The sequence below is a fragment of the Rhinopithecus roxellana genome, chromosome 17 (assembly GCF_007565055.1).
Source record: "Rhinopithecus roxellana isolate Shanxi Qingling chromosome 17, ASM756505v1, whole genome shotgun sequence".
Lineage (NCBI taxonomy): Eukaryota > Metazoa > Chordata > Mammalia > Primates > Cercopithecidae > Rhinopithecus > Rhinopithecus roxellana.
The window spans coordinates 1,332,518-1,346,177 of NC_044565.1; the positions used below are offsets into that span (position 1 = coordinate 1,332,518).

Genomic DNA, 13,660 nt, shown 5'->3' on the forward strand with positions numbered 1-13,660 from the left:
TTACATAATCATGCAGGGTCTAGGACAATGACCCTGTGTTGGGCGATAGCCAGCATCAGCAGCTGTCAACATGGTGCCAAGCTTATTCCATATGTCCCTCTACTGTTTTTGTTTTTTGGGGAATCTTTCAAGGAAAATCCCAGACATCATATTATTTTATCCTTAAATATTTCAGTATGTATTACCAACAGATGTAGTCTTAAAACAAAAAAAACCACCCAAACCATTGTCACACTGTCAGAATTAACAGTAGTTGCCTAATATTAGTCCATGTGTGGATTTCCCTCATAGTCTCTAAAATGTCTTTTCATGGTGGTTTTGTTCAAACCTGGATTCAAATAAGGTCCACCCATGGCATAGGATTCCATCTCTCTTACTTCTTTCTATTTCTGGTAGTTCCTACTCTTTTCCACCTATTTTCTTCATTCCATTAATTTGTTGAAGAACCTAGTCCCTTGCCCTGCAGAGCTGCCCACCCTTGACTGTGTGGGCTGCATTCTCGTGGTGCTGTCTCCCCTGTTCCTCCATTCCCTGTATTTCCTGTAGACTGGTAGTGACATCTGAGGACTTGGCTAGATTTATTCGTTTACACATATGTTTGTTTTTCCAAGAACACTTTCTAGGTGGGGCTGTGAGCCTCTGATTTCAACAGTGCATTCAGAATCATCTTTGTACTTTGCAATCTAGCGTTTCAGGTGAGCCAGGATGCCTAGGTCGTGGTACTGATATAGGAAGGGAATTCCAGAAGCAGTGTGGGATGATGCCATTCACCATTGTAGGCTTCTGGTCATCACCGTGTCCTGTGATCTGTCAGTATGGTCCTCCTCACCCCCATATTTATGTGTGTGAACCATAGCAGTTCATGACCACTTTGGTGGCAGGGACATGAAAATATTTCACCTGAACACAGTGTTATCCAGAGGTAGAATGACTGAGTGTCAAATGTATCCCTGGACTCCTAGTTCCCTTCTCCAGGCTTTGAGCAGGGCTGAGAGCTGAGGCTTCCCTGGGGTTGTTAACAGGGTAGTCATGACAAGCTTGGCCACGTCCTTCCTCCCACGACCTGGTGGCTGCTCTGTGGTCTTCTTGAGGAATTGGCCATGTGTCCACAGAGGCAGTCATCTTAGTCCAGTGGCCTGGAATCCTCTCACATTTCTTCTGGGAATACGTATCTCTTCCTTTTCTTACTCTTTCGTGTCTAAATGTCCCCGTCTCCTACATTGGTTTCTCTAACGTGGTTTCTCTGCGCATTTGTTTGGTGTTCCCTCTACCCTCAGTCTTCTCCTGGTTTTCCCAATTACCAGGCCCAGTCTCTGACCAGACCCCATGAGGCCTGGTTGATTGCTTCTAAATCTCTCCATCTGAGAAACGTCCTGGAGATTTGGAAAAAAAACACAACTCATGAGAGGAAAGGACTTTTGCATTGAGAGCAAATCCACATGAGGAATACGTCAGGCCCCAAAGAATCAAATGGACCTGCAGGTGGGGTTATTCACCAAGACTTTTTCAATGAGATGTAAATCAGTGGCTTCAAATGGTTCCAGAGGCCATGGCTGGAGCGGTGCCTTTCCCTCTGTGCTGGCTGGAGAACAATTGAACACATCCCCCTATTCTCCTTTCCCTGCCTTGGGGTGCAGCCTTCCTGCAGCAAGTTTCAGAGGTGGAAGGCTGATGGTAAGTCTGGAGCAGACAGGCCTCCCTCAGGGGAGGACACTTTAGCAGAGAGATTTGCACAGTTCCAGAGGCTGCAAGAGGGCAGTGCTCAGCTTGATTTAGAGCCAAGAAGTAAGAAAGCAGGAGGAAGGTGAAATGAATTGCAGGAGTGTGACACAAACGAGGCTGGAGATACCTTTTCTTACAGAGGCCCAGCCCACCTTCAACCCAGCTTCAGCCAGTTTTGTAAGGTTTGGAACTGCATAGGAGAGAAATAAAAGTTATATGAATGTGAATGGTTTCCAAAAGTCTCTCTGCAGAACCTCTTAACTTTAGGTGCAGATAAACTGCAAGTTTCTTCAATGGGTTCTTGGACCACTAGTCATGGTGACAGTTTGACTAGCGTTGAGAGAATGTTGAGCAGAAAAAGTCAACGTTCCTGGCCCTTAAAAAAACATTGAATTTCATCGAAGTGGAGCAAATGGTTTAAAAGTTTAAAACGTGTAATGAAATGTATGTAACATGGGCATACCTTCCCTTTGCTCCCACTCTGGGGCAGCTGTGAGATACTCGGAGGGAACATGCTGGAAGGAATGTCTTCTGCCCAGTGTCTGTCCCACTGGAATGTGTGGTTAAGTCTCCCCAACTCTGTGGGTTACAGAAAGAAGAATGTTGCCTTTTCCTCAATTTTGGTTTGCATTTCAGATGTTATTGCGAAACTAAAAGAAAAATGGCAAAATTCTTCTCTTGTGCCTATCTGTCTCTGTCTCTTCCTTCTTTTTTTTTTTTTTTTTTTTCCTCTTCTTGGCGTATCTCAGAATTATCCAAGACTTTTATCCTGTTGATTTTTCCTTAGTCATGTGTGTTCTATATATTATGACTCTAAATAAACATCCCATCGTCCTTACGAACTTTGTGAGGAAGGTGGTGTCCCCCCGGTATTGTTAGATCTCTGATACCTCACAGAGGCCTGGCACAGACAAGATAGTCACTGTTTGCATGAGTGGATGGATGGATGCATGGTGGATCAATAGAGGTGTGGTGGATGGATGGAGGGAGAGTCAGAAGGGAGAGATGATAGATTGAGGGATGATGGATGGATGGATGGATGGATGGATGGATGGATGGATGAATAAACAAATAAATGGAGAGATGGGTGGAGAAAGATTCTTCAGATATATACACAGATACACAACTGGACACCATCTTTCCCCACACTCTCCTAAAGAGGTGTATGTCCTCTCACCCTGGGTTTCTTCAATAAGCAGGATCCCTCTTAAGGGACTGATTCCCCTGGAAAGGGTCTACGAGTTACTCATCTGTGTCTGGCACCTTGCACAGTGTGTGCATTGGAGGTCCCCAGCAAGTGTGTGTTGAATAAAGGTTGTGCCATGCATTAGTTCATGGTCTAAGTCCATATGAAAAGCCAGGTGTTTGGAGTTATTGTAGTATCTGTTGGCTTTCGCCCAAAATCTAAAAAGGACTTCTCAGCTTTTCCTTCCAGCATAGCAAAAGGTCTTTCCAAGATGGCCAGGAGATAAACTCGAAGGCAGTTTCATTCTTCCCCATCCTTCACTTTTGGATCTGTTTCCTGGAGCGTGGGGAATGCTGGGTGTCTTATTTCTTGAAGCTGAAATTTCCTGATATTGTGTACAGACCCCCACCCGCCTGTCCCGCAGGGCTGGGTGCCAGAGCAAGATTCAGGAATTGGCCATCAAATGAGTTCCTCATTTGCAATCAATTAACAGCCACCTGGCCTGTTTTCCTGTCTCCCTCCTCTCCACTTCGCTCCCTCCCCTTGTTTTGCATCATGAACTGATTGGAGTGTGAGAACTGGGGCCTTAACCAGGTTTGCAACTTCTCCATGCCAGGAGCACTTTCTCCCAAAACCTCGGGGCTCCCCACTCTCCTCCTTCAGGCTCTTTCTCACCCTCCTGAATTTAAAATTGCAACCCCCACCCCACTTCCAGTCCCCTTCTGGATGTATTTTCTCTGGAGTACTTATGGTCTTCACTATACTGCGTATTTTTAATAGTTTGTGTATGTCTCTGTCCCCTTCTAAAGTGTATGCTCCCTTAAGGTAGAGATGTTTTTATCTATTTTGTTTCTATTTTCTTTATCTGTTTCGTTAGTTCCTAGAACCATGTCTGGCACATATTAGGTGGACAATAAATACTTGGTGACTGAATGAATATAATATGAATATCATTTTTTAAAAGGCTCGTGTTCAGATCTTTGCCGGGGGCACCGTGTAATGCCCCTGGGGTCTCCCCTGAGGAGAGACCCCTCACCAGAGGAGCTGCAGACCCCTGCCTCTCTGGAGGAGTGTGCCTGCACCCTCAGCACCTGGTGGATCCTCTGGTGCATCTTCTTGGTGCTGTGACTGTCTGTGACTAGTCGTGGATGCCGGCTGAGCCTGGGAGCAGCGGTTACCAGAAATTTGTGCCTTTCTGCTTTAGCTAAAGAGAGAAGACTGCATGTGTTTGCCAGTCCTTTGGGTGCTTCTCTTTAGCATAGACACTGGCCAAGGCTACTGGTAAACAGCACCAGAGAGGTGCTTTACCCATGAGAGGGAAGCGTCTGCGGCCTGGAGCCCTCTGCAAGCTGCCCTGTGGGACCCCTAACAGACTGTCTTGCCTCTCTGAGTTCAGGGTAGAAGCAACCTGCTGATTTGCCTGTTTCCCCCTGGCACCCCAACTCCCCTGAGAGAGCTCTTCCTCCTGATTCTGTGTTCTGAGAATTGCACCCAGGGGTGCTGCACTTGCTCCTTCCTTCTCAACCTGTAGCTCAGCTCTGACGCTCCCGCGACTCCTCCAGCACCCCGAGCTGGGTGCAGGTCTTCCTGGATGGGCTTGAGGCTGAGTGCAGCAGGAGCAGCACAAGGCTCCGTGTCTGCCTCTGCCCCTAAGGGGTCCCAGGATGTGTAAGGAACAGAGCTTTCTCCTGTCCCGAGCTCCCTGCAGTTCAGCCCTCCCTGGACTAGACAGTTCTGCCTTTCTTAGCTCACCGTGCTGTGCTAAGGAAGCCGGGACTGCCCCATGGGTGGAACATCCTCTAATTTGCCAGGCGGGAAAGGATGGGGCGATGAGTCACCCTTCTGAGCGATTCCTACCGAGCTTCCTACAGGGCATATCCAGGAGCAGCCACCCCGCCTCCAGGGTTAGTGTGCAGAGAGGCACAGGTGCTAGTGTGGGTGGTGAGAAATAAGACTCGGAATCACCCTTTTTAATGTGCACGGCATGTCAATTGTGTCCTCCCAAAAGTGTTGAAGTGTTTATTGCCTTATAGAATGAATGATCAGAAACCAATGGATTCCTTTGAGCTGTTTTGATGGGAGGAAATAAACTGTGACAGTGAGACCTTGGTGGTCCCAACATCAGCAGGATGCAGAAGACAGCCTAGCCTGCTGGGTCATGTATTCCTCTTCAGCAGCCTGGGATGGGGAATGTGCGTGAGTGCAGAGCTGCTCACTGCCTGGTGCTCTGCAGCTCCAGTGCTGCCTCAGTGCGTTCCAGGAGAGACCTCAGTTTCCAGCCCTAGTTCACGTCCCAGGGTTGATACTGCTCGTGACAGCACCAGGCCTGCACCTTGGAAAGGAATGATGGACTTATCTGTATCTGTCAGGTTCAGGCATTCTCCTGCCTGCAGTTGAGAATTCAAGTTCAGGGTGATGAGTTTCACCTTTTAAAAAAGCCCTAGCCTACCCTTGCTGGATATATTCATTGCTGAAATGCACAAGAAACTGAATGTGATCAATGTGATGTTTTGGTTTTGGCATCAGATGTTAAGAAAGTGAATCCATTGAGATTCTTGCTTTTAAAAACACACAATAAAACAAGCCTAACCTTGGTCAGTCATCCTGGACTTGAGATCACATTTTACAGTATACAAAGTGAGGTTTCACACATAGCATCCTCCCATCTGTTTTTGTAAGTAAAGTTCTATTGGAACACAATTGCACCCACTAATTTACATGGAATCTATGGAGCTCTGGCTGCTACAGTGGCAGAGCTGAATAGTTACAGCTAACACTGATGGCCTGCAAAGCCGCCTCACTCCACTAGAGACAAAGTTTGCTGACTGCTGGCATAGAAGATAAGGGCACAAACTCTGAAACCAAACTGCCAGGGTTTAAATCCCAGCTCTGCCACATATTGGCAGCATGACCTTGAGCACATTAATTAACCTCTGTGTGACTTAGTTTCCTCCACTGTAAAATGGAGATAATGTGGAGATAATAATGTCTCCATTATAATAATATTAATAATTATAATTATGATGATATAACAATGATATCACCAAAAATAATACTTGTCTCCTAAGGTTGCTATGAAGTTCAGAAGAATTAATAATGGGGACATGTTCAGAGTACTTTCTGACAAGTGGTAATGTTTTAAATTTTTAAGGAGGCAGGCAGGTTTCTAAGACTTTAGGAAAGTCCAGTTGCTTCCTCAAATCACAGATAATTCTGCATTTAAAGACCACCTCAAAACCAGGTTCAGTGGCTCACGCCTGTAATTCCAGCATTTTGGGAGGCCAAGGTGGGAGGATTGCTTGAGCCCAGAAGTTCAGCCTGGGCTATAATATAGTGAGATCCCATTCCTACAAAAAATAGAAAAAATTAGCCCGGTGTGGTGGCATGTACCTGCAGTCTCAGCTACTTGAGAGGCTGAGGTGGGAGGATTGCCTGAGCCCGGGAAGTCGAGGCTGAGTGAGCCATGATCACACCACTGCACTTCAGCCTGGGTGACAGAGTGGGACCTTGCCTCAAAAACATATATATATATTAAAAAAAAATAAAGACCACCTCATTATCAGGGTACCTCCCATAGGAAACAAAGCCGTGTGGGTGTCTTGGCTTCCTGTTGGTCCAGAACCCTGCTGACTTTTCTGGCAGTAAGGGCACAGAGTGGGTTGGCTAAAGGAAGGGTACTAGTGGTGCCAGCCAGCAGGGGAACCCCCACCCACTCTGGGGATGACAGGGATGGAGTGAGGCAGCCACGGTGTCCCCTGCGCTGATTCCAATGGGGGATGGCGGCATGGTGACAGGAAGTCACGCTTTGTAATAATGCAGATGTGAGGGAAAAGTGACACATAGACACGGAGAAAAAGCTGCAAAATGTGCCTCTTCAACTCGTGAGAACAGGAGGTGATGGGTCGTGGAGGCTGCTGAAAGAGTTTGTTCCTGCCTCTGTTTCTCTCTCCTTCTCCAACTAGAATGTTAGGTGCCACTTGCTCCCCTCAATAGCACTTCCGAGACAGGTGGACTGCATATTGGCGGAACCCAGCGTTTTTATTGAGAAGCCCCTGAGTCCCTTCCTCTTTGCTTTTTAGGCTGACCTTCTTGGAAAGGTTCTGCTTTTAACTCTTTGCGTGCCTTCCCAGGCCGTGCGTCCTGGTGCGAGGCTCTGAGAAAGCGATTTACATCACCGCGTTGGTGACTCACATGTCCTCCCTGATCACTGAAGACACGGTTTGGTTTCTGCCTAGGATCATCGTGGTAATACCATTCCCTTCTTCAAAACCGAACATTTCCTGCTCTTGGAGTAGATTCGTCAGGACGTTTTGCAGCATCCTTGGGTGTTACCCTTTCCTTGCTCCTGATCTAGAGTTTCCGGGCCTACACACCTCAGAGGAGCAGCTGTGGGGACTGTGGGGCACAGCCCATCACCCGTCCCACACGAGAACGGCTCTTTTTAGCATGTTTTCTCAGGTGTTTCTTTATCCTCTCCCCATGCCTCAGTTTCCACATTGAAAACTCTCAATGACATTTATTTCCTTCTGAGTCTCTGCTGGTCTGTTCCAGCCCTTCCACAGCCCCAATCCTGGGAAGCCCGTGCCTCCTCCGCACACCGCCTCCTCTCTGCTCCTCTAGTGCCCCCCATGCCCTTCAGGGCTGGGACATGCTCATCCACTAGCCCTCGCTCATCCACGTGTCGCTCAGTTACCTTCTCGGTGATGATGTTCTAAGATTTCACCCTATCCCCGTCCCAGCGTTCATGTCCCCTCCTCTGGTTTATGTGTCCCCTTAACGCTTAACCACTTTCTGATATTCTCTAGATTTTACTTATTTGTATGTTTTGTTGCTGCCCCCCGGCTGGAACATAAACTCCACCCGGGTGGGGACCTCTGAGTGTTTTGTTCACTCCCAAACCCCATGCCAGAACCACACCCCACAAGTAACGGGCACTCATTCCGATTTGCTGACTAACTGCATAAATGTCCTAAAACCACTTCCCACCTTACGCGGCTGTAGAGAGGATGAGAATGAAAGTTAAATAAAGCCTATGAAAATGCTTAGAAAACCTGAAAGCATAAAAGGAATGTGAAAGATGTATTTATGAATGAAGCAACTCAACATAAAAAGGCACTTGGGGGCTGGGAGTGGGATATGTGGGTGAGACTCAGAGCACAATGTTGTCAAGACATTCGGGTTGATTTAAGTGACTGGCAACATCTGGAACCCATCAGGAAAAGCTTTAGCGTAGAAGGTATTCCTCTCCCTACGTTGTGAAAATTCAGGCAGGCCTAGTAGGCTCTTTAATATTTTAGGAAGTTCAAAAATATTTAATATCTTAAGAAGGTCAGAAATACTTACTACTTTAGGAAGTTCAAAAATCACCACTTGCCCAGAAGCTGGCCTGCAGGAGAAGGATTCTCCCTCACTGAGGAAGAGGTGCCATGCTGGGAAGGCCGTCTTGTTCTCTGGACTAGGTAAAATGACAACCAAAGACCCATTTTTACTTTAAAATGAGTTTACAAAGTCACATTAAAGCGTGAAGTCTTCAAGAACGAATTTCTCACAGATAGAACAGAAAATAACCGGATTGACTCACTAGCATGCAAAATACATTTGGAAGGGAAGCTGCCACCAGTAAGATTCTCCCTTGAGTACAAACAAATGTCCTGGCGTGCCCACGGCTAGCGCGTGCTGAGAGCTCACTGTGAGGCCTCGTGTACCCTGCAGGCTGCTCTCGAAGGAACTGGTTTCCAAGGGAGGAGGATGATTCCAGCACGTTGAGGCACATGCTCTTTGCAGCGACCCAGGAGAACGTTTGTTTGTTTCTCTGCATTGAGACTATTTGCATTAGTAAGTTATTTATGAAGTTCACCTTAAGTCTATAAAAGCAACTGCAACATCCAATTTTGTGGAGATTTCCATTACAAAGTTGACAGAGCGTTTTGTAACTAAATATCTGGAGTTAAGGATTTCTATAAATCAACATGGAAATGGGATGCCAAGGGACCCTCTCCTGCTCCAACCATATCCATCAGCGCCTGGTGCAGTGAAGAATTCTGCTCAGTTCCTCCTGTCCCAGGGCCAAGGGCAGTCTGCATCCCTGACAGCTGGACCTCATTCATCCTCTATGGGCAGCAAATTACAGAATTAGTGTAAAGCAGGCAAATGCAATATCTACGTGAAATAAGCCCAAACCATTAGGTATGCTTTGATTCAGGCTTAACATTTTTTAATATGATAGCAAACCCTATTGAGTATCCTAAATGTAAATTCAGGACTTGTAGTTTTCACGTTTTTGTGTTATGTATCTTAAATGCCTTCCTAGAGAGGGAGGTACGAACTGACTCACTGGGTGATTTTTTCCTGAGGTTGGCCACATGATTTAAAGATTTGTAAAAGCCTCTGGACCTATCTGTATTGAGAGGTAAGAGCTTGGGCTCCCTTGTTCTGGGACCCTCTCCTCTCTCCCCACAGCAGGGCTTCCAGGAACCCTGAGTGCAGGGCGCTTGGGGCTGCTGGCCCCATCGTGGCCCTGCTCCCATCTGTCATGTAACTTCTCTGCACCCAAGGCTAGGTCCTCCTGTGTGTGGTGTCCCCGGCGTCTTGCACCGTGGCCATCCCCTCACATATGGCAAAATGTTTTCCTCAAATGCTGATAAGGGACTGTACAGGCGAGGGCGGGTGTCCTGGAGGCACCCCTGGTCACGGGGTCACCCTAGCGTTTCCACCCTGCCCAAGAGGTCTGTGGAGCTTCCCCGAGCCTTTAGCACATTTGCTAGGAAGTCCATCATCTGTTGGTGGAAGAACCTTCCTTCTTAGGACCTTCTTGAATGGCTGTGCCATATGCTATCAGCATATGCCATATGCTACCAGGTGGGTTATCTTGGTGGTCAAGTTTGTTTTGCTAAGGCCTCCTTTTTTTTTTTTTTGGGCGGGGGGGGACAGGGTCTCACTCTGTCACCCAAACTGGAGTGCAGTGGCATAATCATAGCTTGTTCACTGCAGCCTCAACCTGCTGGGCTCAAGTGATCCTCCCACCTCAGCCTCCCGAGTAGCTGGGACTACAGGCATGCACCACCACGCCTGGCTAATTTTTTTTTTTTTTTTTTTTTTTTTTTTTTTTTGTAGCGATGGGATTTCGCCATGTTACCCTGGCTGGTCTGGAACTCCTGAGTTCAAGTGATGTGCCTGCCGCGGCCTCCCAAAGTGTTGGGATTACGGGCATGAGCGACCGACCGCACTTGGCCTCTTTCTGTTTTGGATGGAGCTTGCCAGTCTGTGTGTCATGTGATGTGGAGAACTTCAGTAAACACGCTGTGTGCTGCTGTCTGGTAGCTTCCCCAGTTGCAAGTTGTTCGCTACTAACAGGAGACCATCCTTTGGTACTTAACGGTGTGCCAGTCTCTGTTACGAGTAACTCATCTGTATTAACTCATTCGATCTCACATTTAGGATACCTGTGAGACAGATACTTAGCACGCTTATCTTGGAGGTACAGAAACTGAAGCACGGGGCAGGCAGGATGTGGCAGAATTGAGCTCTTCAGCAAGAAGCTTCATGGCCACCCTGAAAACTCCTCAAGTGCTGGGGACCCAATTCTAACACAGGTCACCTGCCTTTGTCATTCAAGCTGGATTCTTAGGGAAACTTAATTTTTTTACATAGATGCTCACAGATACTTTATTTTTTCTTACCTTTTTGTGTTACACTTGACCCTTGAACAATGCGGGAGTTAGGGCAACAGCCCCCAGCACAGTCAAAAACCTGCGTGTAACTTTTTTTTTTTTTTTTTTTGAGACAGCCTCACTCTGTCGCCCAGGCTGGAGTGCAGTGGTACAATCTCGGCTCACGGCATCCTCTGTCTCCCGGGTTCAGGCAATTCTCCTGCCTCAGCTTTGAAAGTGGCTGGGACTATGGGCATGATCGCATGCCCTACTAATTTTTGTATTTTTAGTAGAGATGGAGTTTCACCATGTTGGCCAGGGTGGTTTCGAGCTCCTGACCTCACGTGATCCACCCGCCTCGGCCTCCCAAAGTGCCTGAGCCTCTGCGCCCAGTCTTGCATGTAACTTTTAGCTCCCCCAAACTCAACCCCTAAGAGCTTACTATTGACCAGAAGCCTTACTGATAACACACACAGTTGATTGACACATACCTTGGAAGAACTATACATTATATACTGTGTTCTTACAATAAAGCAAGCTAGAGAAAAGAAAATGTTATTTAAAAAACTGTAAGGAAGAGAAAATATATTTACTACTCATTAAGTGGAAGTGAATCATCATAAAGGTCTTCATTTTCATCATCTTCACGTTGTGTAGGCTGAGGAGGGGGAGGAGGGGTTAGCTTTGCTGTCTCAGGCAAAGAAAAGGTAGAGGAGGTGGACGGGAGGCAGAGGACGGGGGCACACTCATACAGTATAACTTATTGAAAAAAATCCATGTGTAAGTAGACCCTTGCAGTTTAAACCCATGTTGGTTCAAGGGTCAACTTTTTGGGGGGGGGGGGATGAGGGGTAACATGAAAATAATGATGTGAAAAATGTATATAAAGATGGTGTGGTGGTTGGTTTGGGTTGAAATAAGGACCTACAAGGAATCCTCTGCCTTTAGTCCCCTCTTTTGTTTCCCTCCTGTCCTCTTGGTCTTCTGAGGTGGCTGGAGATCCAGGTCCCCAGTGCAAGGCCCCGCTGACCCGAGGCCACCCACGAAGGAGGCCCTGGTGAGTGTGCTGCCCAAAGGGCCAGTTGAAAGGTGAGAGATGGGGCTGGCCAGAAATCAGCTGGATGCAGGTCCTGGAGGGTGCCTAGGTGGGGCTGCAGGGGTTGCAGGTAGTGAGGCCTTTGTTCCCTGGGAGGGATCACAGGAGCACTTTTCAAGGTGCCTGGTGGTTGCTGGGGACTTGCTCAAGTGCACATTATCAGAACATGCCTAGAACGCTGCAAATACCAGCTCACAGTGTGGGACCTGTCTTCCCAGAAAGTGAGGAAGTGAGCAATGCATCTCCGAACTGGATAAATATAAACAGATCTGGACCCTCCTGGCCTAATGGATGACCGACCCACAGCTGCCCTTTTCCTTCCATAATTAAACAATTATCAGGGCTCCACAGAGGCTTCCCTCACCTTTTAGGGGAGTGAGGAGGAGGCAGGTGGTTGGAAGCTGGTTGCCCGATTCCACGCTCTGTGATGCTGAGGAATTTGCCCACCTTGCTGCATTTTTCTCACTTATAAAAGGACCATAATTCCTATTTCACAGGGGTCCTGTGAGCAGTAATCAGCTATCAGGAGTGTCTGGTGGGGAGCAGCAGCTAAATAATGGCTGTGTTACTTTGAGGAGGTGATGTGTGTAGCCAGCAGTGCACAGGCTGAGAGGTCAGACCACCTGGGTCCAGTCCTGCCTCTTGGACCTTGGGCAAGTTACTGGACCTCACTGTGCCCCAATTTCCTATCTGTAAAGTGCAGAAAATGTAAGGCCAAGCTCACAGGGTTGCTGTAAGGATCCTGTGGATCTCGCAGGTAGAGGTAGGAGCAGCGGGCACATAGGAGGTGCTCAGGACAGGAAGGGGCGAGGTCGGGATGAGAGCCCCAGTGCTGCTGGAACCCAGAGAAGCACATACCTCAACCCTGAGGGCAAGAGAGGGTCTATACCCAAGGACTGTGCATCGGTTCTTTGCTGAATTCACTTATTCAGTGAACGTGTGCAGATGCTGGAGGGGTGGTCCTCAGTTCTCCCATCTGACTTCTGCTGCAGTGCACGGGGAGGGATCACCACTGACCACTTTCTACACTTAGAAGCATCTGCCTTTCCTGGCCCTGGCACCCATGTCCTGGAACATCTGTTTGCCTCAGCAAGTAGTCAGTGATCTTTTTTTTGTATAGCTCCTTCTTCATTAAGAGACACAAAGTTCTTTACGTATCATCAGTTTTGTTCTCCACATACTAAGAAGCATGGAAGGGCAGGTTTGATTATCTCCGGTTTATGGGAAAACGAAGCCCAAGGTACTTTGTCAAAAGGTGCTTCCTAAGGCCACTGCAGATGACCTAACCGCTGCTTTGATGCAACAAGGAAACAGGCCACAACAAAGTCTGGGAAAAGTAAAAAAAAGGAAGAAAAAAAGAAAAGTAAATTTGCTTTTAAATCCTCTGTATTTTGGCTGCAACGTGAAACTGCTACAGGAAGCTCTTGGCTGTAGACAATTTATGTCTTCACAGTTGCATCCCACACAGCAGCTTAGCAGTGGCCTCGTCACCCTGTATGTGAAGGGCAAGTTGTGTTTTCCTCCTTTGTCTTGTTTCATCAATTCTTCATCAATTCTTGGACGAATGAGTATGCAAATATGGGAAAAGACGAAACTGTCAGAAGAAAAGAGAGGACGAAAGAAAAAGGACCAACAAGCAGCTTTGAGTGAGAAAAAGGGACAGAGGAACTCGAAATATAATTATCTATAAAACGAAAACCTAGGAACCTCTGGTTGTAGTGTGATACAGTAACACACTTCTTCATCGCAGAATGAATCTATAAACTGAAAGATGGGGTACACTCTGGTAAATACATTATTTAAATTAAGGTAAGGCCAAGAGTCGTGCCTTTTCTAAATCTGAGAGTCTCTGAGTTGAAAGTGCTATTTAAAGATGACAGCACATAAATGATAACCCTCAGCAGTGCTATGAAAGTCAATGCCTTGGCTTGAAAAATGCTTACGAGCTAAAGAAATTGTAAATACACCTGAGACTTCCTGAATGAGTCAGAATATAGGCTAAGCTGT

At 47.1% G+C, this 13,660-nt stretch overlaps 1 protein-coding gene across 1 annotated transcript in view; it reads left to right on the plus strand.

Moving 5' to 3' along the window:
• The first annotated feature begins 1,410 nt into the window (after positions 1–1,410).
• The window catches only part of SH3RF3 (SH3 domain containing ring finger 3), a 181,101-nt gene continuing 168,851 nt past the window's right edge, over positions 1,411–13,660 (plus strand). The window contains 1 exon segment of the mRNA XM_030920461.1: positions 1,411–1,482. Within this exon segment, the coding sequence (XP_030776321.1) occupies positions 1,471–1,482 (12 nt within the window). The 5' untranslated portion in view covers positions 1,411–1,470.